This window comes from Gorilla gorilla, chromosome 1 (assembly GCF_029281585.2).
Source record: "Gorilla gorilla gorilla isolate KB3781 chromosome 1, NHGRI_mGorGor1-v2.1_pri, whole genome shotgun sequence".
In the NCBI taxonomy this organism is placed as follows: Eukaryota; Metazoa; Chordata; class Mammalia; order Primates; family Hominidae; genus Gorilla; species Gorilla gorilla.
The window spans coordinates 198563719-198588164 of NC_073224.2; the positions used below are offsets into that span (position 1 = coordinate 198563719).

The 24446-nt window shown below is 58.7% G+C and overlaps 1 protein-coding gene and 1 long non-coding RNA gene across 8 annotated transcripts; one reads left to right on the top strand and one right to left on the bottom strand.

Annotated features, from left to right (window-relative positions):
- Nucleotides 1-600: 600 nt before the first annotated feature.
- Nucleotides 601-23315, bottom strand: FOXO6 (forkhead box O6). Its single transcript, XM_031005094.3, has 2 exons — nucleotides 22250-23315; nucleotides 601-2787 (listed from the first exon to the last, which is right to left on the bottom strand). The coding sequence occupies exons 1-2, from the start codon at nucleotides 22661-22663 to the stop codon at nucleotides 1510-1512; spliced, it is 1692 nt and encodes a 563-aa protein (XP_030860954.3). The 5' UTR covers nucleotides 22664-23315; the 3' UTR covers nucleotides 601-1509.
- Nucleotides 2783-9402, top strand: LOC109028935 (uncharacterized). Of its 7 annotated transcripts, none has more exons than XR_010131457.1 (5): nucleotides 2783-4059; nucleotides 4435-5543; nucleotides 7151-7294; nucleotides 8272-8853; nucleotides 9143-9402. It is a non-coding gene; the product is annotated as an uncharacterized lncRNA (long non-coding RNA). The 7 variants fall into 7 exon arrangements; XR_010131458.1 differs by lacking the exon at nucleotides 7151-7294 and having other exon boundaries at nucleotides 8272-8386; nucleotides 8571-8853; XR_002007964.3 differs by lacking the exon at nucleotides 7151-7294.
- Nucleotides 23316-24446: the final 1131 nt, after the last annotated feature.

Here is a 24446-nt window from a genome sequence, read left to right on the forward strand (position 1 = left end):
TTTCCATACCTTTCTTCATGCCTGACAGAAGTTCATGAGATGGATGCTACTATTCCATGGTGTAGTCCAGGAAGACAAGGCTTCAGAGGCTGAAAATTTGCCCGAGGTCACACAGCTGGCAAACTGTAGGAAATGGATTCCAACAGCAGTCTGTGCACCTCAAAGGGTTCTCTTTTCACCATCTCTACCCTCCTTTCCAAGTCATTTTCTCTCTGACCTTGTTTTCTCATCTGTACAATGGGAACAAAAATCGTGCCCAACACAGAGCCTGGCACTAAAGGTTCTCAGTAAATATTTGTGCATCCTCTCCCAATCTCTGAGGCTTATTTAGGACGCATTTTCCTGGGCCAAAACTTCGTGCATGCACATGTTCACAGAAACAGGTGCAGAGCTCGACGAAGCACATCTTCAGCACGGGGGACTCAGTAGGAGCTTAACCAATATGTGCCGGGCAGAGGAGCATTAGTTTAGCAAAGGCTGACGAGTACCCAGACAAAAAGCCACAATAGTGACTCAGGCACAGGAACCCTCCCCCTGCCCCAAGTTCCCTGTCAATTATCCTCCGCCACCACTCCCCTTCCTCTAGCCCAAGGCGCGGGAAATATTTAAAACAATTTTATTCATGAAAATATGCTGTACAATGCACTCTACACAGCCTCGACACGGCACACACGCACACGCACACTCTGACGGCACGGCCACGGTACACTGCCTACGATACGCGCCGGGGACGCCGCGCCCACCGCCCGTCCCGGCCGGACACTTATAAATATGGGAGAAGGGCCAGAACTGGCGCGGAGAAAGGGGCGTCGGGGTTGGGGGTGGACGGGGCTGAGGCCCGCTGGAGAAGCTGAGACCAGCACTAGGGGGTGGGGGCGGTTGAAGAGAGGGACTGACTCCGACGGGGGAGGGGAGAAGCGAGGGCCGGCAGGGATGGGAGGGGGAGACTGAACTGTGGGGGTGGCGGTCGTCGGAGGGCGATTTGGGGGTGGAGGGCTGCTCAGGGTGGATGGATATAGGTAGGTGTGAGTTTTCCGCAGAGGGTTGCTGGCTTCGGGTGGGTGAGACTAAGACCAGTGGGAAACTGTGTCAAGTGGGAATCAGATCCGTGTTTGGGGTGGGCGCGGGGTCACGGCTAGGGCTCCGCAAATGAAACTGAAGATTTGTAAACGCTCCCTGGCCCATCTCCTAGTTGGCTTCCCCGACCACCGTCCACACCAGGCGGCCCACCCCACTCCTCCCTACTCCCAGCCAGCCTGGAATTCAGCCTCCTCTCCCAGGCTTCCTGCCCAGGAGAAGGGGGTGGATCTCAGGAGTGTGGGCAGGAGCAGTGGGGTGCCCCGGCCCCTCCCTCCCCTTCCCGGGCGGCCGGCCTCCGAGAGGGGTCCCTAGCTGGGCTGGGGCCGCCTCCTGGGGAGCTAGAGTCGGGGGCAGGGACCCGGGAATCAGGATGGGAAGACAGAGGCCCCTTGGGGACGGGACGGGGCGCCCGGAGGCGGGAGGCGGCCCTCAGCCCGGCACCCAGCTCTGGTTGGGGGGCGGGGCCCCGGCCAGGCCCGGCGGCGGCGGAGGCAGGGCCGAATCGAAGTTGAAGTCCATTTCGTCGCTGTCCATGAAGTCATTGAGGATGATGGACTCCACGTCGCACTCGAGGCTCCCGCTGAACATGTCGAGGTCCAGGTCGGCCGGGAAGCGGTCGGGCGCGGCGCCCAGCGGCCCGGCGGCGGCGGCCGCGTAAGGCCCCGGCAGCGCGTCCAGCAGGAGGCCGCCGGGCGGGCCCCCGAAGGCGGCGGCGTGGCCCGGCGGTGCCAGGCCCGCGGCGCTCGCCTCGCCGGGCAGCGTCATAAGGCTGATGGGGTGGGCTAAGGCACTGCGCGAGGGCGCGGGCGGCGCGTACGGGGCCGCCCCCTTGCCGGGGTAGGCGGCGGCTGCGCCCGCCAGCGCCAGCTCCCCCGGCGCACCCAGCACCGGGCCGGGCCTGGGCGCGGGCGGCGGCGGCGGCAGCAGCGCGGGCAGCGCCCCAGGGCGGAAGGGCGCCGCGGCTGGCGCGAAGCTGGCCTGCTTGTTCTCCTGGATGGTCTGCATGGGCAGGCGGCGCAGAGCGCTCATCGCCGGCGGCCCGAAGCCCCCGCCCCCGCCGTAGGCGCCACCCTTGCAGCCGCCGAAGTAGGCGGGCGTCCCGGCGCGGGCCCGCGGCCCGTACGCGTCCTGCGCGCCGTCCAGCAGGCCCTCGGGCAGCCCCGCGCCGCCGCCGCCGCCGCCGCCGCCGTGCAGGCCCAGCGGGCCTCCCAGCTCGGCCAGGCGGGGCAGCTCACCCGGACAGCGCGCGCCCAGCGCCGGCGACAGCGCGCTGGCGGGGCTTGGGTACATGAGCGGTGATGATGGCGCCAGGGCCTCCAGGGCCTCGTCGTCCTCCAGCTCGGCCGCCTCCCCGAGCAGAGGTCTCCCGCCGCCGCGGAAGTCGGCCCAAGCCTCGTAGTCGTCGCTGGCGTGCGAGGCGGGGCTGGCGGCCCACTTGGCTGCGGCAGGCACCGGCCCCGGGGCGGGCGCGCTCGGGGAGCTGTCCTCCGGGCTTCGCTCGGGCGCCTGCAGCTGCTTCTTCTTGCTCGCCTTGCCCTTGATGCGCAGGAACTTGGCCCCGTTGTCCATTGACACGGCCCTGCGCCGCGGGGTCTTGCCTGTCTTTCCGCCCTCGGGGTTCAGCATCCACCACGAACTCTTGCCGGTGCCCTCGTTCTGCACGCGGATGAAACGGGTGTGCAGCGACAGGTTGTGCCGGATGGAGTTCTGTGGCCAGAGACAAGGACGCGGGTGGGAGTCGGGGGGGTGAGGAGGCCATGGGGAGAGAGGGGACGTGATGGAAAGAAGAGGGGGAGGATAAGAGAGTGTAGAAGGAGGAGGGAGATGGGGATGAAGATGAGGCAAGGGGGTTGGGAGAGGGAGGGGACAGGTGTAAGTACCGGGTTGGACAAACCCAGAGTACCCACCCTCTGCCCCAGAACTGCACCCCCATCCCTCCCCACTCCCACACAGAGACTGCCCAGAGGGTGGGGCCACAGCTTTGGGCCTAGCCTTTCCCTGGGGGCATGGCCAACCCTGTGGGCTACTCTGAGCCTGCGGGGGGCCTGCAGCAGGGAGCAGCTCAGCCAAGCCCCACGCGGGGCTAACCAGGCTGCCAGGGCCCCCAGCAGATTACGTAAGGGCTTATGCCGCCGCGGCTCATTTGTCCGCCCCCCTCCCTCCCCAGCCTGGCGTGGCGCCAGGAGCCCGAAAACCCAGGGCTCCAGAAATCAATCTCGCGGTGACTGATTAAGCCCTGTTTAGAACTAATTGCTCTTTCGTGTGTGGGGAGAATAAATTACCTGCTTTAATTTCGTGTCTTTAAAATGCAACTGCAGGTAGAGAAGACTGTTAACCCTTTGCTGGGAGGGCCTGGCCAGGGGAAACAGAGTAGGCTGGGGGTCCCCAAGGTGGGTCCAGGCCTGAGACTTTTCGGAGGTATCACCCCAACTCCTCTTAGCTGCTGTGAACTCCACAGAGGGTTTGGATTCCAGCAGGCCCCTCAAAAGACATCCTTTTGCCACAGAGACCTCAGCCTTCACCCTCTTCAGTGCCCACCTTCAGGCCAGCCCAACTCTCCTGCCTGCCCTTTGGGCTGCACCCTGCCCTCCTCTCCTGACCCACCTGCCTGCCCTCCAAGCCCCTTCCTGTTGGAGCCTTCTCAAAATCCCCACAGTGTGTGGCAAAGTCCCCATTCACACGCCAGAAGACCTAGGCTCAGAGAGAGGAATGGCTTGCCCAAGGTGGCCTTTTCTGCTGTCCCTCGGTTCCTCCCTGGGCTTCACCTCTGCCATCTCTCCATACATCCTCTTTTTAATTCTGCTGTGCCAGTCTCCAGTGCTCCCCATGTCACTGCCTGCTTTTGCCAGGCCTGTTCTGAGGACAGAGGAAGGCAGGAAGTCCACTGGCCCCACTGGAATCTGGAGTAGAACTTCTGCTGGGCCTGCCGCACCCCACCTCTGGGGCCTCCCACCTGGTGGCCTCAACTTCCTGGTCCAGGTACTGCTATGGAAACAGCAGGGGCTTGGGTATCAGAGGGCGGGACAGGATGCCTGGCTCTTTGGCTGCCTAGCTATGTGACCATGGGGTGTTTACTCAGTTTCTGTGAGCCTCAGTGAACTACTCTGAAAAAGTGAGCTACATTCAGTAACTACCTCTTAAGGCTGTAAGATCATTACATGTGCATGAATAAGTATTTGCACACCAGGTGCTTATAAACGTTGGTTATATCCTCACTCTGGCCAGAAGCTCTCACCCCTTCGGCCCCCCAACAGACCTGCTCTGTTTCCATCTCTTTAACATCACGCCTTGTGTGCAACTGTGCTGGGCACCAACAACTCTGGGAAGCTGGCATTCTCCAATTTCATACACTAGGGACCGGAGGCCCAGAGGCGTGATGTAACTTCCCGTGGCCCCACAGCTAGGCAACGATGCCCGGTACCACTCCAGCTCTGCCCAGCTCATGGACCTGCTCTTAACCTGTGAATCCACCTAGCCACACTCGCAGCCACTGCTCTGTGAGGCTCTCCCTCCTGCCTCCTTCCCACCAGTCTCCGGGAGGAGGGGTCCTTCCTGCTGCCCAGGGTACCCTCCCACCCCTCACCCCCAGCTCCAGACACTCATCTGACTCCTCAGGGCCCCAGGCTCCCTGTCTCTGGCACTTTCTGGCCTTTGAAGGCAACAGCTGGGACTTGCCAGCCTTGCCCTGCCTGGTTCTCCAGAGACCCTGAGGGGAGGGGAGCTGGGCCCCCAGGGAGCAGTGCTCCCTCAAGTAGATACCCCCTTCCTGTTCCCACCCCTGCACCTGGCTCCCCAGCCCCTCCCCAACACCTGTGTTCAGCCTCCTAGGAGGCCTCAGTTCTCCTCCCCCATAGGACTGTCTGGCTTACAAGAGGCTCCACCTCCCACCTCCCCATTTCTCCAGCTGGAGGTCACTCAGGCAACACCTCTTTATCAATGTCATTATGTCCTGGAGGAAGGACAGTACCAGGTACCAGCACCTAGCAAGCGCTTGCCCATTCAGCCCTGGGCACTCTAAGTACTTTATCTAATGTAATCATTAGATGAACTCCACACAAGTCAGGGATTGTGATCCCTATCTCATAACCAGAGAGTGAGGCTCAGAGATGTTAAGAGAGTTGCCAAGGTCACACAGCTTAAGTGCTGTGCCAGGTATTGATTTCAGGTTGGTGTTTTGTTTTGTTTTGTTTTGTTTTGTTTTGTTCAGACAGGGTTTCACTCTAGCCCAGACTCGAGTACAGTGGCACGATCTCGGCTCACTGCAACCTCCGCCTCCCAGGCTCAAGTGATTCTCCTGCCTCAGCCTCCCAAGTAGCTGGAATTACAGGTGCATGCCACTGCCACCCAGCTAATTTTTGTATTTTTAGTAGAGATGGGGTTTCACCACGTTGACCAGACTGGTCTTGAACTCCTGACCTCAGATGATCCACCCGCCTCGGCCTCCCAAAGTGCTGGGATTACAGGTTGGTCTTATTCTAAGTCTAAAGGACATCACATTCTGCCATGGAAGACAGAAACAGGTCTGAGAATCCCAAAGAATCTTAGGAAGCCAGTATTCCAGTGCTCCTCAAACTTTCCATGTAAACCATCCCTAGAAGCTGGCAGCAGGGGAAGTCTGGGGGCATGTTGCACAGGTCAAAATTTCCTGCAAGTCTAAGCTTCCTTTTTAGACTTCAAGGAAATTTTGCATAGACTTCATAATCCACCCACATTTTCTTTATACACATTATTCACATGTTTTAGAATTACCGCCAAGACAAGCTCCAGGCCTCTGAAGGTTTGCATCCTTCCCTGCTCTGTCCCATATCCAGCCAGGTACCCCTGGAGCTCAGGCCTCAGCCTGAAACCATGGCTGGCCCAACCCATGGGGAAGAAAGGACTTGCCCAAGGCTGTCCGAGACCTGGTGGCAGAGCAGGGATGTGAGCCCAGGCCTCCCGACCCCCAGCCCAGTGTTCCTCCCACTCTACCAAGCCTGACCTAGATGAAGTTTCTCCTTCTTTGGGGGCCTCAGTGTCCTGAACTATAAACTAAGGAGGTGGGCAAGTTGTACTCTGGGGACCTTTTCAGTTTGACACTGAAAATCCTTAGAATCATTCAGTCCAGAGGTTTTCAAACATTTTTCTTAAATAGTGGAACTCTTTCTGTAAATGAGATTTAGTGCAAAACTTAAGCGTTACACACTCAAGCCAATGGTGGTGGGGACAGGAGTACCTGGATCCCCGTGCACTCAGCACCCTTTTTCACAGAAAATGAAGCTCCTGGGGAGGATTCTGCAGGCCAGATGGATGGGGTCTTCGAGGCACAGAGGGATGCCATGCCTTGCTCAGGGTCAGACAAGGTGGCTCAGAGCTGAGCAAGGACCTAGGCCTCTGACTGCTGAGCTGGGTTCTGAACCAGGTGTGCTCCAGGGCTGTGCCCCATGAGAGAAGCTCAGGCCCTGCAGCCCAGTCTGGCTCCTCAGGGCCCAGCCACCTGGTACCAATCAGAGCTCCCTGCCAGATCCAGTGGCAAGCACTGATCACAGCTCTGGCTCACACCACAAGGCCTCCTGGGAGGCCAGAGGCCATGGAGGAGGTGAAAGAGGCAGAGGAGGGAGATGCCTCTGCCAGGCAGCAGTAACCAGGGCTCCCTCTTAGAGTCGCCTAGCAACCCACCACCACAGCCACAGCCCTGGCATGCCCAGGCTCCCCTGGTGCCCAGAGCTGGGCCCAGCTTCTGGGGCCTCATGCCTCCCACACCTACATCCAGACCTGGAGCATGTTGCTAGGGGAGTCAGGACCTACCTGATTCAGGGCCCGAGGGAGACCATCTGGGGGCAGAGGGAAAGGACAGTGGGTTATATCTCATGCCTACCCCGTTCTCCCTCAGAACCTGGGCCAGGAAGCCCAGCCCCCAGGGATTCCCCCACCAGGGAGGAGGCTAGATTAGGGCAAAGTACATCAGCTGTAGCGTTCGAACTGGATTCCCAGTTTCAGCCCCATCACCTGTGAGTGCTATGACCCTGGGGCAAGATGTTTTCAAGCTCCATTCCTCAAATGGCTCCCTGCTCCCTCCCTCACCTCCTTATAGCACTCCACGCAGCAGCCAGGGTGACCCTTCAAATAACCGAGATCACGTCCATTCCTGCCCAGATCCCTCCGACATCTTCCATCTCACTCACAGTGAGGAACAAAGGCCTTGCCATGGCCCACAAGACCCACAGTGACCATGCAGGTACCCCGCTCCATCCCTCCCTCCCATCCTTAAACCTGCCAGGCACGGTCCCGCCTGCCCCCAGATATCCACAGAGATCGCTCCTCTCCTTCCGGTCTTTGTTCAGATGCCATCTTTTGGAACGGGGCCTATCCTGACCTCTCTTAAAAACTGTTCCTCTTCCCTGGAATTTCTTGGCCCCCTGATCCTGCTCTATGTTTTTCTAAAGCATTTTCACATTCTAAATTAATACATTATTTATCCTATCTTTATATTAGAATATAAGCTTCATGAGGGCAGTGATTTTTATCCTTTTTTAAACTGTACCTCATGTGTTTGGTACATACTAGACACTTAAATGTTTGTCAAATGAATGAATGGATGAATAAGAGAAAATGTGTATGTGCAAGGAGGAGTAATACTGTGTTGTAGGGAGATTAAATAAGACTGGGCAGAGTGGCTGGCACATAATAGGGGCTTTTCCAAACTGGGCAGAAAGAAGACACAGGCAGGATGAGAAGCAGGCAGTGGGGTGAGAATGTCCGAAGCAGTCTGACCCACTGAGGGGTGCCAGGGAGAGGGGTAGGGCATCCGTTGGGGGTGAAGGAGAGGTCCCAGGGTGCACAATGCAGCTGCCTGCCCTCCCCAGCCCCCCACCCTGCTCCCCAGAGAGACTTGGATAACCCAGGGCTGGCACACACCGAGGTCTCCCCTGGGCCAGAAGACACTCCAGGAGCCCCAGTGGGAACAGAATAACCTCGTCCTTGCTGATGGTGCCTCCCTCATGGACAGGGTCTGATCCATTTGGTGGTGGCAGCTCATCTATCCAGCAGGACACCCTCATCTATTCCCAGGATGCCCTTCACCCACGAGCAGTAATGCATTCACCTGACAGCACAACCCCATTTATCCAGCACACCAGCCCCATTTATCCAGCAAGTACAACCTCATTTGCTAACAGCACTCCATTCACCTGACGGGCCCCCTCATTTATCCAGCAGGACACCCTCATTTATCCTCTGAGTCGGACACTCTCCTTCCTCCTGTGGTGTGGCTGTGTTCTCTGACAGAGCAAAAGCCGACTGATCCAGCAGGACGTCATCTCTACTGCAAGTACCCTTCATCCCCTGACAGTACAACCTCATTTATCTAATAATGCAGCCTCACCTTGCCTCCAAGTACCCTCATTCCCTGACAGCACAACCTCGTTGATCTTCCGGTACAACCTCATTTCTTCTCCCAACACAGCTTCATTCTCCGACAGCTCAACCTCATCTAATCTTATGCCTCCAGCCAGGGCCTGCCAGATCTCCGGGAGCCAAAGGAGAGTGTAGAGAAAAGAGAGGTCCCTCATTTGCTGTCCCCCACCCACAAGGGCTGCCTGGTGCTATAACCATCCAATTTCTCCAGGCCCAGAAGGGGCCATGGACTTTGAGTTCTAGGCTGCTTGGCCAAGCCAGAACTCCACTATTGCCCTGCCTCCTGTTCTGTCCCCACCATGGCTACAGAGGGCCCACAGGATGGACTCTGGGACATGGACTCATGGTTGCTGTACCATCTTCTTCTTTATTTATAGCCAGGTTCGTTCATTCTTTATTTTCTTTTCCCTCCCTCCCTCCCTCCCTCCCTCCCTCCCTTCCTCCCTTCCTTCCTTCCTTCTTTCTTTCTTTCTTGCCAGGGTATTTATTTATTTATTTATTTAGAGCCAGGGCCTCCCTCTGTCACCCAGGCTGGAGTGCAGTGGTGCAATTATAGCTCACGGTACCCTTGACCTCCTGGGCTCAAGTGATCCTCCCGCCCTACCCTCCCGAGTAGCTGGGACCACAGGTGTGCGCCACCACACTCGGCTAATTTTTATATTTTTTGTAGAGAGGAGGATTTCTTATGTTGCCCACGTTGGTCTCGAACTCCTGACCTCAAGTGATCTTCCTGCCTCGGCCTCCCAAAGTGCTGGGATTACAGGTGTGAGCCAACTTGCCTGGCCATCTCTGTGCCATCTTCTTCTGATCCTGGGCAGTGGGACTAGGGGAAGTTACCTTTTCTGGGGCACATTTAGTGGTGTGCTGGCAAATGTTTAACCACCAGCTCTCCTGGAAGTTAAAAAAAAAACCTACCTGATTTGATTTGTAGCTGTTGCTGCTTTCTGTGGTATGGATACTCACATCATAGCCAATTTTAAACTGCCACATGACGTCACCGAGTGCAGAATTGGGAAGAAGTGTGCACGATCAGCCCTCATGAGCCAGTGCAAACCAGCTCTCGCACACCACTGGCATGTGCTTCAAATGCTGAAGCCAGAGAAGGGCACCACCTACTACATGCCCAACATAGGCTAGGCTCCTTTAATCCTGATAACCATCCTGTGAGTAGGTACTGCGATTTTACAAAGGGGGCAAACTGAAGCTCAGGTGGGTTAAATGACTCCTGAGGCCACAAAGCTGGGAAATGACGGAACCAGGCTTGGGTCTTAGGGCTGCTGGATTCCAAAGCCAGAGCCCTTCCCACACCTACCCCTAATGTGGCAGGGGACACTCTGCTGTCCACCCCAGTGGCCATCTCCACCTTGACGCTCAAGCCCAAGCTCTCCTAGCTTTCATCAGAGACAGGAGACAAGGACTGTGCACCCACCTACCCCTAATGTGGCAGGGGACACTCTGCTGTCCACCCCAGTGGCCATCTCCACCTTGACGCTCAAGCCCAAGCTCTCCTAGCTTTCATCAGAGACAGGAGACAAGGACTGTGCCCCCACCTACCACCAACCCTGTGCTACCTCCTGGCCTCCCTGGTACCTGGGGTCTTCCAGGATCCTAGTGCGGCCCTGCATCTTGTGTCCACCCATCGCAGCCCAAGCCCAAGGTCAGGTGTGGATGCCTGTCCAGGTTGCATCACAGTCAAAGGCTCAGCCCAGCCCCTCCCTCAGGAGACTGACCCTGACTACCTGATGGGGAAAATGACCCAGCACCTGTTACTGCAGTGACCTCCTGTGGGGCCGTGGTGAGGGCTCTGATCCCCTCTATGATTCCCATTTCCTCCTTCCCTCCTGGCCTTCCTTCTTGCATAAGGAGAGGTCAAAGACAGGGGACTGAATCCCAACTTCATCCATGTGACAGTGGGCCTCCACTATAACGAAGATAACAATCCCAGCATCCACAGGGACATATGGGACCTGGATGAGACCTCACATGTCAAGAATGTCATCCCATCCCTGTCTCAGAGCCCCAGGAGCCTCCCCATCCTACCCCTTGCCCCCACCCAACTCTGGGGCCCCAGCCTGGCCTAGGAACACACACCTGTGTCAGACAGAGCCACAGACACCCTGAGAGTCACTTGCCCTGCCATCTGGGATGAAGTTCAGGTTCTCAGTCCAGGCCTCTTCCTGGCAAAAGATGTGACCTGGATGATGCCAGGGACCCGAGGCCGTGTGCAAATCCTCGGCACTAGGGTCTGCAGTGGAGAAGGGATAGAAGGGCAGCTGGGGACCATGGGACACAGATGTCTCCAGGTGAGTGGGCTCAGGATCAGCAGCAGATCCCAGAGTGGGCAGCCTGGGGCCAGGAGGAACCAATATCCAAAGGAAGGCATGAGGCTCTGGCACCCCCCAGAGAAAGCAGAGCCCACACACCCAGGCTCGGCAGCAAATAAACCACCAACGAAAGTCCAGCCTCACACTGCTCCAATGCCCATTCGTCCTTGTCACCTGCGGGCTTGGGTCCAAAACCAGGCTGATACTAAAGAGCCCTCTGATGTCCTCCAGCCTCATCGCCCCCTTCCCTTAGGGCCATCTGGGCCTCCAACCACCTTGGATGTCCCCATCCCTGTGCCTTTGCACACTATTCCCTTTACTCTTGTCCCTTTCTCTGCTCTATCAGTTCCTGTTCCTCCATCAAGGCTAGCTCTGTGGCACCTTCCTCATCCCCTATGCATGCCCCAAAGGTAGATGCTCCCACCTTAGCGCTCCTGCAGAGATCTAACAGCAAACCAGAGCAAAGTGGTGGCTGAGCCGGCCTCCCTACTCGAACTCTGTGGGGCAATCCTTGGCTCAAGAGAAGTCAAGAGATAGGATGGAGCCCTCAGTAGCCACGAGCTGCTCATGCCTGGCATTTCTGTGTAGTTTCTGTTCAGCAAAATCTCAGGCCAGAGCTCCAAGGCTTGCCCACCCTCTACCAGGGTCCTGTCTGACCCTCCTCCCTGCTGCTTTCTCCTGCAGCTCCTGTTGCCTCTGCCACCTCCTTACTTGACCCCAGTACTTCCTGCCTCCTTGGGAAAGTGAGGCAGTGAGTGGGGAAGGACTACTGCTTCTGAGACATTGACCACATGCCATGCCCTGTGCTGCCACTCGAAAATTATCTCATTGAATTTTTGTAACAACCCTCTGGTTGCTTTATTGTCCCCATTTTACAGATGAGAAACTGAGGCTCCAAGAGACAAACTGACTTGCCCAGGGTCGCATAGTGTAAGTGGTGGTGCAGGAATTTACACCCAGGGCCCTTGCTCTTTCTCCTGCCCTGAGAGACCTCCAGAGAGGAGCCAAAGCCAAGCAGAAGCTCCAGAGTGAGCCTGGGGTAGGGGCAAGGGGACTCTCCATACTAGTTCAGCAACCCCTTCACAGACCCTCCTTCATTCAGGATTAAAAAGAACTCCTAAATGCAAAGCATTCAGACTTTTCCATCTCCCCTCTCAGTCTGAGCCCCTCCCTCCCTCTGCAGGCAGCACTTCCCCACTCCCCTGCCCCAGGCCCTGGGAGCAGCTGCAGTGACCTCACCCAGCCCTGCCCTGAGCCCAGCTCTGGGGACGGCCCAGCAGCTGTGCCCCAGCCCTGCAGGCTGGCTCCTGGGGGAGAAAGAGGAAGAGTGGGCATGGTGCCAAGAGAACCATCTGCTCTCCCAGGGGCATGGCCACCCGCGCAGACACTGGCCTTGCCCCCAGGGGCTGCCCTTGGTCCCCATGCCAAAGGGCTCCAGGAGCCCAGGGCGGCCCACCCAGACAGGGGCACCAGCCCTCATCTGCCATCTGTCTTCTCCTAGAGACTGAGAGGTCCTTGCAGGACATGTTGGAGCACTCAAATGTCCACTGGAAAACGAACAAGTGATCGGAGTAAGCCCTAGGGGCAGAGGCCAGAGGCCAGGGTAGGGTGTGCTGAGCACTGCCTCCCCCAGCCCCGGCCCCAGCCTTGTCTGGCTAAGAGCCCTCAATCCCTTCCCGGGGCCCTCCATCTCGGCACATCTGTTCAGCTGGCAGGTGCCTCAGGAAGAGGGCAAGCCCCTTCCCCCAGGGCCCCAGCTCAGGTTACAAGAGGAGGAGGAGGAGGCCAGCTGAGGACAGAGGGAGGAGACAGGAGAGAGAAGGAAGAGGCCTCACAGCTTCCCAGAGTGTTGGGGGAGGGGAACTCAGAGCCAAAGAGGGAAGGGCCATGCCCAAGGTCACACAGCTTGCCAGTGGGGCAAAGAGGAGCCAATGTCCAGGGGTGGGCAGTCCTGGGTTCAAGGGTGACCTTGAATAAGACATGTCCTTCATCTGTGAAAATGGGGTGCCTAAAACCTGCCCTGCTTGTCATCCAAGGCTATGGGGAAGGCTCTGGAGGCTAGAAAGCAGCGGGCCCAACTAAGGGCAGGAGGGAACTTGGACATCCTGAATATCTGACACCTCGGTCTCAGGGACAAGAAAGGGAAGCATTAGAGGAAGGACCCTATTATTATCCTATTTTATAGAGGAAGAAACTGAGGCTCAGTTGCCCAAGGCTACGCAGAGGGTAAGTAGAGCTAGGCTCTGCCCGCCTGTTTGCCTCCAAGACTCCTAACCACACAGCTTGGCCTCACCTAAGGGATTCTCAAGGCACCAAGGGGTGCTGCCTATGCCAGGCCTGGCATCTGGGACTCTTTGGGCCTCTGCCCTATCTCAGGCTCATTTTCTCCCCTGGACCCCAGTAGCAGGCCCACACTGGGCACCTGGGCCAGCCTCTCCCTCCTGTCCACTCCCCACAGCACCCTTGAGTGACCTCTGCCCATGTCATTCCCATGGAGAATTCGCAGTGAGAAGCCCAGAGCCTGGGATGCTGCTCTTCAAGGCCACTCACTTGCTTTCCCAGTTTCAACGCCTGCTGGGCCCCACATAAGCACAGCCAGACCCTCAGCAGCTCTCCACACAGTCCTGAGGCCTTGACCCTCTTTGTCTGCTTTGTCTCCCTTCCCCTCTTCTACCTCCAAACACTCAGCTCATTATCTGGCCTTCCATCATGACCCTGAGCAGGTTTTACCCTGCATCAGAGTCAGTGTCCTCCTTTTATCTCCCTAGCTTGACCCCTGCAGGCTGGGATCTCAAGGTCAAGGAGCTAGTCCAGTCCCCACCCAGCAGCCCTGCATAATAGGTACCCAGTGGATGTAGCCCTGGATCACGGAATGGAGGGAGCTGCCTCAGCCCTGGGGGCTGCAGACCAGGGGAACATCAGGCTGGTCTGCCCCCACCTTCAGGGTGCTCTCTATCTGGGAATGGGAGCCAGGGACCCCAGGGCCATTCCCCAGGCCAGAAGCCTGAGGGCCAAACTCCAAGGGATAGCAGAGAGACAATGATTGGGAGGGGGAAGGGGCAGAGGGGAGGACGGTCAGAGCCCTGGGCTAGGGTGGAGTTAGTCCTGGAGAGTTTCGTTTCTGCCACTTAGAGTAGGGCACTGTTCAAGCTGCTTACTTTTCTCATTCTTTGTTTCCTCACCTGCAAAATGGGGAAAGTAACCCTACCAGCTTCACAGGGTTGCTGGGAAATTAAATGAAAGAATGTACGTAATGGCACGTGGCAGGTTGAATCCTGAGCTGGAATAGTTCAGTGTGGCTAGGGCAAGGGTCAGAAGATGGGAGGGTGGCTGGAAAGGTTGACTAGGGCTGGTGGCCAGGCCTTGAGTGTCCTACTAAGGCCCCAGGACTGGATTAAGCAGCTATACACATGACCCTCTTCTCTCCCTCTTCTCTGCTCTCTGAGAGCAGGGGCTGTGACTTTTTTTTTTTTGAGACGGAGTCTCGCTCTGTCGCCCAGGCTGGAGTGTAGTGGCGCAATCTCAGCTCACTGCAAGCTCCACCTCCCAGGTTCACGCCATTCTCCTGCCTCAGCCTCCCCAGTAGCTGGGACTACAGGTGCCCGCCACCACGCCCGGCTAATTTTTTGTATTTTTAGTAGAGACGGAGTTTCACCGTGTTAGCCAGGATGGTCTCGATCTCCTGACCTCGTGATCCGCTCGCTTCGGCCTCCCAAAGTGCTGGGATTACAAGCGTGAGCCACCACGCCCAGCCGTGACTTTTAGTTTCTTCACCATTCCAGTTCCAGAGAGGCTTCCTGAGTATTTACAACCACACAGACTCTGGCCTTGTCCCCAGGGGCTGCCCTGGGCTCTCTGTCCCCTTGCCAAGGGACTGCAGGAGCCCAGGGCAGCCCTCCCTCCCTCCTGCAGCAAAGGCTCCTAGTAGCAAAGCATATCAGCCCTGGCTGTGGCTCCATTCTCTTCATCCATGTCCTATACAGTGTGATTTCTAAGCCATGGGGTGGCTGCATGATGCTGACGTGGTGGCCCAGTCCCTGGGTGCTGACTGCATGGGGTTCAGAACTCTGGAGGACCCAGAAGGAGTGAGGAAGAGGGGCGGAGCCTCAACCTGGGCAGCCTGCTTGGAGAAGAAGCTGGTCCATGCTGGGAGGAAGAGACAGGGGGACAGGCAGGAGGCGAAGAAGCCACCCTCTAAGGCATCAGTTCAGAATGACCTGTCACCAGCCATACACACATTCCAGAGCCCATGCTGATATAGAGGATCTGAGCTGGGGACTGGAAGCCTGTGTTGTCAGAAAGCTTCTAGGTGACTCTGATCATCAGCCAGGTTTGCAAACAACTAAGGACTTGAGGCAGGAATTCTCAATCAGAAGTGTTGGGTTCCAGAATCACCTGGAAGGTAGGGCTTTGTTCAAACCACCCAAGACCCCGCCTAGTTTCTGAGGGGTATCCCGAGGGATCAACCAAGGAGAATCAATAGGTGCCTTGGTGACCGTGTGACAACGGCAGTGGGGTGTGGGTTGAGAATTCCAGTGTCAGGTGTGAGGGTGGAGATGCCAGGGTGACCTGAGATCAGAGGAAGCAGAAAAAGTGGGAGGAAGGGCAGGGCCTGGACAAGGTGGGCTGAGGGCCTATGGGTCCCAGCAGAGCAGTTTGGGTACTTGGTTGACTTCCAGGTGAACCAAGGAGCCCAGGAGGGTTCTGGAGCAGGAGAGCCTGGGGGCAGGAAGGCTGGCTGGCGTGTGGAGCTGACAGCACCAGCATGGGGAGATGCAGAAATGTGGCAGAGACAGACGGGTCTGCGGCTAAATCCAGGCTCCGCCTGTCCCAGCTATGCTGCCTTGGCCAAATGACCTCATTTTTCCGGGCCTCCGTTTCCTCAACTGCAAAATGGGGTTATTAATGTGTACCTAGCGGGATCCAGGGAAGATGAAATGAGAGAATTTATGTGAACTGCCCAACTGACTGCCTAGCACTCAAACATTAATTCTCTTACCTCTCTTTCTCCTTTCCATAAGAAGCACCCCCACTTAGAGACCAGAAAGGTTTCTCTCTGCAAAGAGGGAGGCCCTTGGGGGAGGGTGTGGGAGGCCCCTCCCCCACACGCCACCTGGCCCCCCTCCCACCTCCACATATGGGTTGGGGGGTGGGGAGAGGCAGCAAACAGCCAAACCCTCCCAAACAGGAGTTGGTTTCTATGGTAACCAGGGTGCCAGGAGAAGGGGGGTGCTCCAGATCCAGCTGTCCCCCTGAGAACCCTACCCAGGCCCCAGAGCCTGAGCTCATGCCCACCCAACACCCTGAACCCCCATCTGCCTGCTCTGGGGGCCAGCTGGAACTGCCATAAACACTCCTTTCATTGTACCCAGAGCATATCTGCCACCTGGGTACTGCCACAGACAGGACAGGCATCTTTAAACAGGAGTCCCAAAGTCAAGTCCACCCACACCTGTACATGTGTCCACCTGGGAGAAGTCTTGTCAGTACTATGTGCCCTCTTTCCAATGAACCCCTCATGGCTCCTAGAACCAGTGTGCTTGTAAGTTACGGCACTGAACCGATAACAGACTGAGTTAAGGCCCTTTGGACACAGATGAGAACACTGAGAACCAGAATGGGAGAGAACTTTGCTCCAGCTCACACATGCAATGGATCAGGTTCCCTACAGGTAGGTGTTCTGTCCAGCCCCTCACCTACTCCTGACTCCACAGCTAACTCCAAATGACACCAAAGGGCTGGACTAGAAAACCCTGTGTGATGCTGAAAGGGGATGGGGTACTGCTGGGGAGAAGGAAATAAGTCCTAAAAGCTTTAAGACTCACCTAGCAGCCAGGCATGGTGGCTCATGCCACAATGTAATCCCAGCACTTTGGGAGGCTGAGGCAGGTGGATCCTTTGAACCCAGAAGTTCAAGACCAGCCTGGACAACATAGGGAAGACCCGTCTCTAAAAAAACACCTTTTTTAAATTAGCCCAGGTGGGATGGCCTGTGCCCATGGTCCTAGTCACTCAGGAGGCCGAGGTGGGAGGATCACTTGAGCCCAGGAGGTCGAGGCTGCAGTGATCTCTGCCACTGCACCCCAGCCTGGGTGACAGAGTGAGACCTTGTCTCAGAAAAAAAAAAAAAAAAAAAAAGACTTGTCTAGCAACAGAATGGGCAATCCCAGAGACGGTGAGTTTCCAGTCGCTGGGAGTGTGTCAGAGGGGGTTGAGCTGGGGAGGAGTCAGGGGTGCAGAGACTGGGTTCCAGGACTCTCCAGCTCTTTGGAGAACCCAAGTCTGATTTGAATGTGAGGGAGCAGGCACCAATGCATAGGCAGGCCCAGCGCCACCCTCTCCTGTTTCCCAGGCACCCCCCACTCTGGGTAAACGGGAGTTGGGAAGGGGATCTAGTGAGTCTGCTGGGAGGTAAGGGAAACTGAGGTGAGGAAGGGGCTCCCCCTGCTGTAGCTGATGCACCCACATCCCACCCAGTACTTGACTACCCCTCAACCCTTACAAGTCACAGATAGGACCCCATGTGGTGGTCACCACTAGCTGCCACTCAAAGACAGGGAAGGTAGGCGGCAGGGAACAAGCCCTGAAGCCTTTCAGAGTCGAAAACAAGCCCTTCCCTCCAGCCCCTGCCCCACCTCAATCCTACCCAATGGAACAGAAAAAGCTCGAGCTTGGGGTCCAATTCCCAGGTCCACTACTTCACAGGTAGCGACCTCAGGGAAAGTCACTTCCCCACCTGGAACACAGGGGTGCCAGCCCGCCTGGGTGGCGATGAGGGTCTGATGCGAGTGCTCTGGACCGGCGGGCGCCTCTGTCCCGGCCCCCTCAGCCCTCCGCCCCTCTGGCAGGGCCTCTCCAGTTCCTCAACCTCCCTGCTCCCTCTAGTCAGTCCCTTGGCTGGAGCCCTCGGGGCGTGCAGAGAGGGGCCCCCCAGACCCGCAGAAAGTGGGGGCTGGGGGCGCTGAACTTTCGAACCCGCAAACCCCCCGCGCCGTTCATTACCTTAACGCGAGTTAAAAATAACCGTCTCATCTCTTTAAATTAGTCTGTCTGCAATTACCGCCTGGCACGGCGCTGCCCGCCATCGTCCCGCTGGAGCGGCGCCAGGTGGCAGGCGGGGCCCTCACCCTGTCTGTCGGTCTGTCTGCCTCCAGGCCCCCTCCTCTCCCGCCGCGTGGCTGCCCCAGGGGCCTCCCTGAGCCCCGCCTCCTCAGCTCCCTAAGTTGCGCGGGGGTGTGGCAGGGGCGGCCGCCGTGGGGCCGGAAGGGAGCGAGGGGGTCCGCGGGGAGCAGAGCGGGGTGGGGGGGCTGGGCACGGCGGCGGGGGAGGGGCGCCGGGAGGCCCGGGAAGCCGGAAGGGCCCGAAGCGCGCCAGCGCTCGTGGGTGGGTGTGAGCAGGTGGCCGTGGGAGTCTGCCGGGCGTGCCAGCAACTGTGCCAGGAGCGGCTGGCACGGGCTCGTGCCCAGGAGGCGGGCAGCTGCCAGCCCCCCGCTCATGCAGTGAGGGGGGTGAGGACACCCCCCAACCGGGGCTCACACCGCCTCCTCCCGCACCCCCATCAGCCCTTGGGGCTGGGGATCCCCGGAGGACAAAGGAGGAGGAGGGAGCCCTGCTGGAGCAGGCTGGGGGGAGAGGAAGGGGGTGGCTTCAGCTGACAGCCACTGCTCAGGGCTGTAGCAGGACCCTGCCCCCACCCTCTCAGATGAGTCCCTCTCTTCCAGCCCCACCCCACCTGGAACTTACTGGGCCAGATGGGGGTGGTGCCACCCCTCCTGATCTCACCTCTCATCACCCAGGCTGCCCCAGCCCCTGGGAGAGAAGGGAAGTTCCCATCCAGAGCGCTCCTTCTGGGGACAGGAATGGGAGGCGCCCAGGCCTGGCCTGGGAGCTCCCAATGGAGCTGGCAGCCAGGAAACACAAAAGCAGGCAGAACAACTCCAGGGGCACTAAGTGGAAGGTGTGCCAGAACTCAGAGCAGCCTGAAAGGCTTCCCAGAGGAGTCCAGGGCCAAGGGAAAGTGAGACTGGAGCATCTGAGAGAAAGTAGGAGGCTCTACCTGGATATTCAGTCTTGGGACACTGTAGAGGGACCGCCTATCCAAGCCCCATCCTAGGCCTGGAGGGGAACACAACCAGCCCCTTTGGTTGGGTTCCCAGCAATGAGCCCAGCCTCTCTAGGCCTCAGCATAGTCTGGGTGTCCCCAAGCCTGCTGCTGGTCTTGTCTTCTCCAATTGCTGTCCTGCACCACTCAGCCACCTCCCTGCATCACAGGTGTGACCACAGGGATAAGGCTAAGCATGTCATCCCTTCCTGATCTGGCCCATTCCACCCTTCCCATGCCACCTCCCTGTCTTGCCTGGACACCCTTCGTTTGAGTCTGGCACACCCAAACTGTCCCCAAATCAGACATGCACAATTTCACCTCCCTGCCTTTGGGAATGCAGTCAATACTTCCTGGAAGACTATCTCCCAAATTCTCCCCTCCCCAATGAAGGCAGTGCAGACCAAGTGCCACCTCCTCTGTGAGGACCTCCCTGGCTCCCCCAGGGTATCTAACTCCCCTTCCCCTAATCCCTACCCCCATCCCCAGCCTTTCCTATCTACAAAACACAAGCCTGGGTGTGGAACTGGCTAAGTCCTGATTATTCTGAAATAGATCCAATTAATGCCTTCTCCTTTGGTCCCCTGCCCCATCTAACACAGGGTTTGGTACACCCCAGGGATTCAATTGCAGTATATTTGTAGGGGAGGGGAATGAGGAGAGAACAGTGGGCCCTGGCCCCAGGCCTGGCACCTGAGGTGTTCTGTCTGTCAACCTGAACCTGGCTGGGAGCTGGGACGGCTCTTTCACCAGGCCTCTGGAGGAAACGACTGGGAATGGGGAAGGGCACCATGCAGGAAGCTCCAGGAATAAGTGGGGAAGTAGGCTTGCTGGGGAGCTGGGTAGAGGGTGAAGTGGAAGGGGACAGCATCAGGCAGGCCCCTTTCCAGTGCCTGGGTGGTCTCTGCCAAAACCTAGGTCAGGAGCCCACGCCTGAGGCTCCCTCTCCAACACCCAGCCCATGACTGGGAGCCCAGGCACAGGGAGAATCGCTGTGTCCCTAGCAGTGTGGTGCAGTGGAAACGGCATCCAATGGGCAGGCGGGAGGCCTGGGCCCTCATCCAAGGCCTGCTGCTCAGTGATGCCGTGGCAAGACTCCTATCCCCTTCCAGGGCCTCAGTCTCACCGTCTGAGAAATGAACTCATGGGTCTAAACTATCTCCAAGCATATTCTCAATCACGTTTTAGGATTTATACCTGCCCATATTCAAAGCCTTCAGTGTGTCCCTCCCACCCCTTCCCACCCCCCCCCACCCCCCCCAGCCCCCCCCCCCCGCCAGCAGGACACTGTTCCAGAGGTGCTTGGGGACCCTGGAGGGAGACACATGTAGGCTGGATTCCAGCTTTCCCATCTACTAACTGTGTGACCAGTTCACTCCTAAATACGGGCCTCAGGGCCTTCCTTGTACCTGGGGTGAATGCCGGCTTTGGGGACCCTGGAGGGAGACCATTTGGTCACAGTAAAACCACCTCAGGGACTGCTGAGAGCATTAAAGGCATATGTGTGAAGGTGCCTCTCACAGTGTTTGGCCCCAAGACCTTCAATGAACTGCAGTTCTCTGCTTACTTCCAGCCTCATGTTCCCTCTTCCCATCTTTCCCCATGCTGCCTGATGCAGCAAGCCCAGCTGGAGCTACACGTCCTGCAAGAAGCCCTCCCAGCCACTCTGGCCCAATGTACTGTCCCCTGCCTCAGCATCCTGCACCATCCACTCAGTTCCCTACTCTTTCACTAGACACACACTGGTGGCTTCTTGGTATCAAGACTGTATGCTGGGTGCTGTGGGCACAGAATGGTTCTGACACTGCCACTGTCTTCCAAAAGCAGGGTAGAGAGGGGAAATGAGACAGAACACAAATGACTAAAACCTGCTACCAGCAGGGAGAGGGCCAGAGAAGGGGCAGTCCTAAGCTAGCTAAAAAGGGTTAGGGAAGGCTTCCTGGAGGAGGCATCTGAACTCTGTACCCTTGAGGACAGTGAATACATCTGCAGGGAGGAGTAAGCCAGGGCATGGGGAGTGCAGGACACACTTGGGGGAAATGTGTTCTGGTGGGGGTTGAGCCCAAGGGGATGGGAGAGGGGATGCGGAAAGAGACCCAGGTCTACTCCTCCAGCCTGTGTTCCTGCCCCACAGTGGCCGGTGAGGGACAGAAGCTGCCAGCACTAACCCTGAGAGCCATGGGCTCCCAGGTCAGGATACCCTGGCTCTACAATGCTGCCCCTGGGTATCTAGAGCTGTTCATGCCCACAAGTCTCCCCTCCTCCACTGGCACACCTCCTTCCTCTGACCCAGCTTGCAGGCACCACAGGGCACAGCCCTCTCCCTTGACATAGGCATGCCTCCCTCACAGAGGCCACCCCTCCCATAGGGAGGCTGACAGTTCGCCTCCTAGGCACAGGAGGGGTCTCCAGCCTCCTCTCCCCTAAAGGCATAGACTATCCCCACTCTCCAACAAGATGGCCAGGGGAGGAGCTGGGTCGAGAGGCCACAATCCAAGCAAGCCCCTGTCCTCTCCTAAGATGGCTCCCCCCTTTCCACTGGCTGGCACTGAGGCCTCCCTGGGGTACCCTGCCCCTCCCCCAGCCCGTAAATGGATCTGGGCTCTGACAGCCAGGGAAGTGGAAAAAAGCATCCTGGGTGGGTATGGACAGATCCCCAGCTCTCAACACCCTGTCCTCACACCAGCAGGGGCCATCACCAGTGACCCCCATCCTGATCTAGGTAAGGGGGGCAGTAGCCACCCCATGGAGAACTCAGATCTCAGGTCACCTGCCGAGTTCCCCACTCCAGGCTGGTTGGTGCCCTAGGGTGAACTCTGGCACCACAAGAAGAACTGTGGGCCCATGGTCACACTCCTCACCCTGGGGACAGCTCCAGGAAGCGCAATGATAGAGATTTGGGAGGGAAAGCCGGCATTGGCCCCAAGTCATTATTCCAGCGCTCTAAGAAGGGTGCCCTGGTGGAAAGGGTAAAACAAGAGTCACACAAAGCAGACTTGGGGGAGGAGGGGGAGGCTCCCCAATGTCCGCGGCCTGGGAATGGGTTCCTCTGCTATGCCCCCAAGGACAGGGTGGGGACGTGCCTCGGGGACGCCTCAAAGCGGCAGTCCCTTGTCACCCTACCAGACCTCCCACCCCGCATCCCTCCCCGCAAGGGAGCACGCACACAGCTGCTCCCAGTACGCCCCCGCCCGTCCGCTGGCCGGCCCCACGCCCTGGGCGCACACTCTGTGACCCCGGGGGGTGCCAAAAAGCCCTCCTCCTGACGGCCCGCCTGGAGCCCAGCACACCTAGCAGCCCCTGGAAGCCCCAGTCGGCGTCCCCAGCCCCCTCCCCAGCCGGACGCCCCCACCTTCCAGCCGGCCGAGCTGTTGCTGTCGCCTTTATCCTTGAAGTAGGGCACGTAACGGACCATCCAGTCGTAGATCTGCGAGAGCGTGAGCCGCTTGTCCGGGGCGCTCTCGATGGCTTTGGTGATGAGGTCGGCGTAGGACAGGTTCCCCCACGCGTTCCGCCGAGAGCTCTTCGCTTTCCGCAGCGGTCCGACCTCCGCGCCCAGGGGCGGCGCTGGGGCCATCGCCGGGGCCGTAGCCCGGCGCTCCGGCCCGCAGTCCTCGGCGCCCTCGGCCACCCCTGCGCCCAGCGCTCCGTCCTCGTCGCCCGCCAAGTCAGGCTGCGGCAGGGGCCAGGTACACGAGCGCGGCCGGCTCTGCGGCGCGAAGTCCGGGTCCACGTCCACCTGATGCGCTCGCAGCTTCGCAGCCATGGTCCCGCCCGGCTCGGGCGAGGAGGGGAGGGAGGCTTCGCGGAGGGTGGGCGGGCGGCTCCGGGATCTGCACGCCCCGGGGAGGCCCGCGGGAGGGGTCCCTGGCGGCGCTGTCTCAGCCGCGGGGCGCCATGGGCCGAGGCGCGGAGGCAGGGGGCTGGACGCGCTGGGGAGCACGAAGGGAGGGAAAGACCTGGGCAGTGAGGGGGCGGCGGCCCGGGAGCCCAGCGGGCACACACCTCGCCCAGCCCCGCTTCTAGCACCTGCCGCCTGCCTGCGCCTGCAGCCACCACCGCCACCGCCGCTGCCGCCGCTCCCCGGGCGCCGGCCCTGCGCACGGGCCCTGCTCTCCCGGGACGAGGCCGGATTGCACCATGCCGGAGCCCGAGCCGGTGCCGGAGCCCGCGCCGCCGCCGCCCGGTGAATGCCGCCGCCGCCGCCGCTCCGGCTCCAGCGCCAGCTCCCGCGCCTGCCGCGCTCAGCGCCGGCTGCACCTCGGGATGGGCGGGGGACGGGGAGGGGGCGGGCCCGGCGCGGGAGGGGGCGGGGCGTTTCGCCTGCGGCCGCGGAATCCTCAGCCAGCCCAGGTGCCCCGCCCGCGGGCTGGGAGACCGGGCGCTGAGCTCCCAGCTCGGGGCGACCCCGCCGCAGCCCCTGCAAGCAACAGCGCCGCCTACGGAGCAGGGGCGGAGCGGCTGGCGCGACCCCGCCCCCTGCTCGGCGCGGAGGCGGGGGAGCTAGGGGGCGGGGCCCTAACACTCCCATTGGTCCGCGGCTGGACTGTCCTGCCCATGGGCTCGACAGGATCCCTCCCAGAAGCGCGTCACCGGTTATTGTTACAACCCGGGGTTTCCCGGGGCAACGGGATGGGGCGGGGCTCAGGGCACTGGCCCCGCCTTCTACTCCGGAGAGGACTGCCCCGCCCTCTGTTTCTAGACTCCTGATGTTCCCAAGTCTCCGTTCCAGGACTCTGACAGGGAGGATGATCGAACTCTGCTCTTCTTTGTGCTCTGGACTGGGCTGGGGAAAAAGAATGGGTCAAGAATACCTGGGTTCTAGGCCAGGCTTTGCCACAATTCTCGCTCCTCCATCCGCAAACATGTTCTTCATGGTGCCTGTGGGCATAGTTTTAGAGCTCCAGTTCTCAAAGTTTGACGCAGAGCAGAATCATCCCCTAGAGCTTGTTAACATTGCTGGACCCCAACTCCAGAGTTTCTGATTCGGCAGGTCTGGGTTGGGGCCCCAGACTTTGCATTTCTAACCAGCTCCCGGGTGATGCATGAGAGACCACACCTTGCAAACCATTGTTTTAGAGTCCGTGGGAGGTTCTTACTGCGGTTGTTGGAACAAGCACTTGTCTAAAGTTCACAGTGTTTGGGGAGATGCTTCTCAATCAGTTCCTGGATATTTATTGAGCACCTCTGACGCACCAGGCACTGTCCAGGGCTCTACAGTGAGAGCAGCAACTGAAACAAATGAGGTCCCCTACTGCATAGACTAGTCAGGAGTCAGATGCTAATCAGATCATCACATGAGCTCAGAAGGGCGAGGCTAGCCGAGAGGTTGGGCAGTCCGTGGCCTCATCCTACAGGCTGCTGAGCTAGGTTTCCCAGTCACCACTGCACCTGCTGGCCTTCGCTCAGGGTATTTATCCCCTCTGCCTAGAACACCATTTCCCCGCCGCAAGGCCCTCATCAGAGATTCTCCCACTCTTCAAAGCTCCATGCAAATGTCACCTTAACCCTGACACCTTCTCTAGCCCCAACTCCCAACACTTTCTGTT

What these genes read in the sequence shown, in the direction of transcription:
- FOXO6 (XM_031005094.3), bottom strand. Translation starts at nt 22,663, where the DNA reads ATGGCTGCGAAGCTGCGAGCGCATCAGGTGGACGTGGACCCGGACTTC. An exon ending in ACAGCTCGGCCGGCTGGAAG is followed by an intron (nt 2,788 to 22,249) that starts GTGGGGGCGTCC and finishes CTCTGGCCACAG; the next exon opens with AACTCCATCCGGCACAACCT.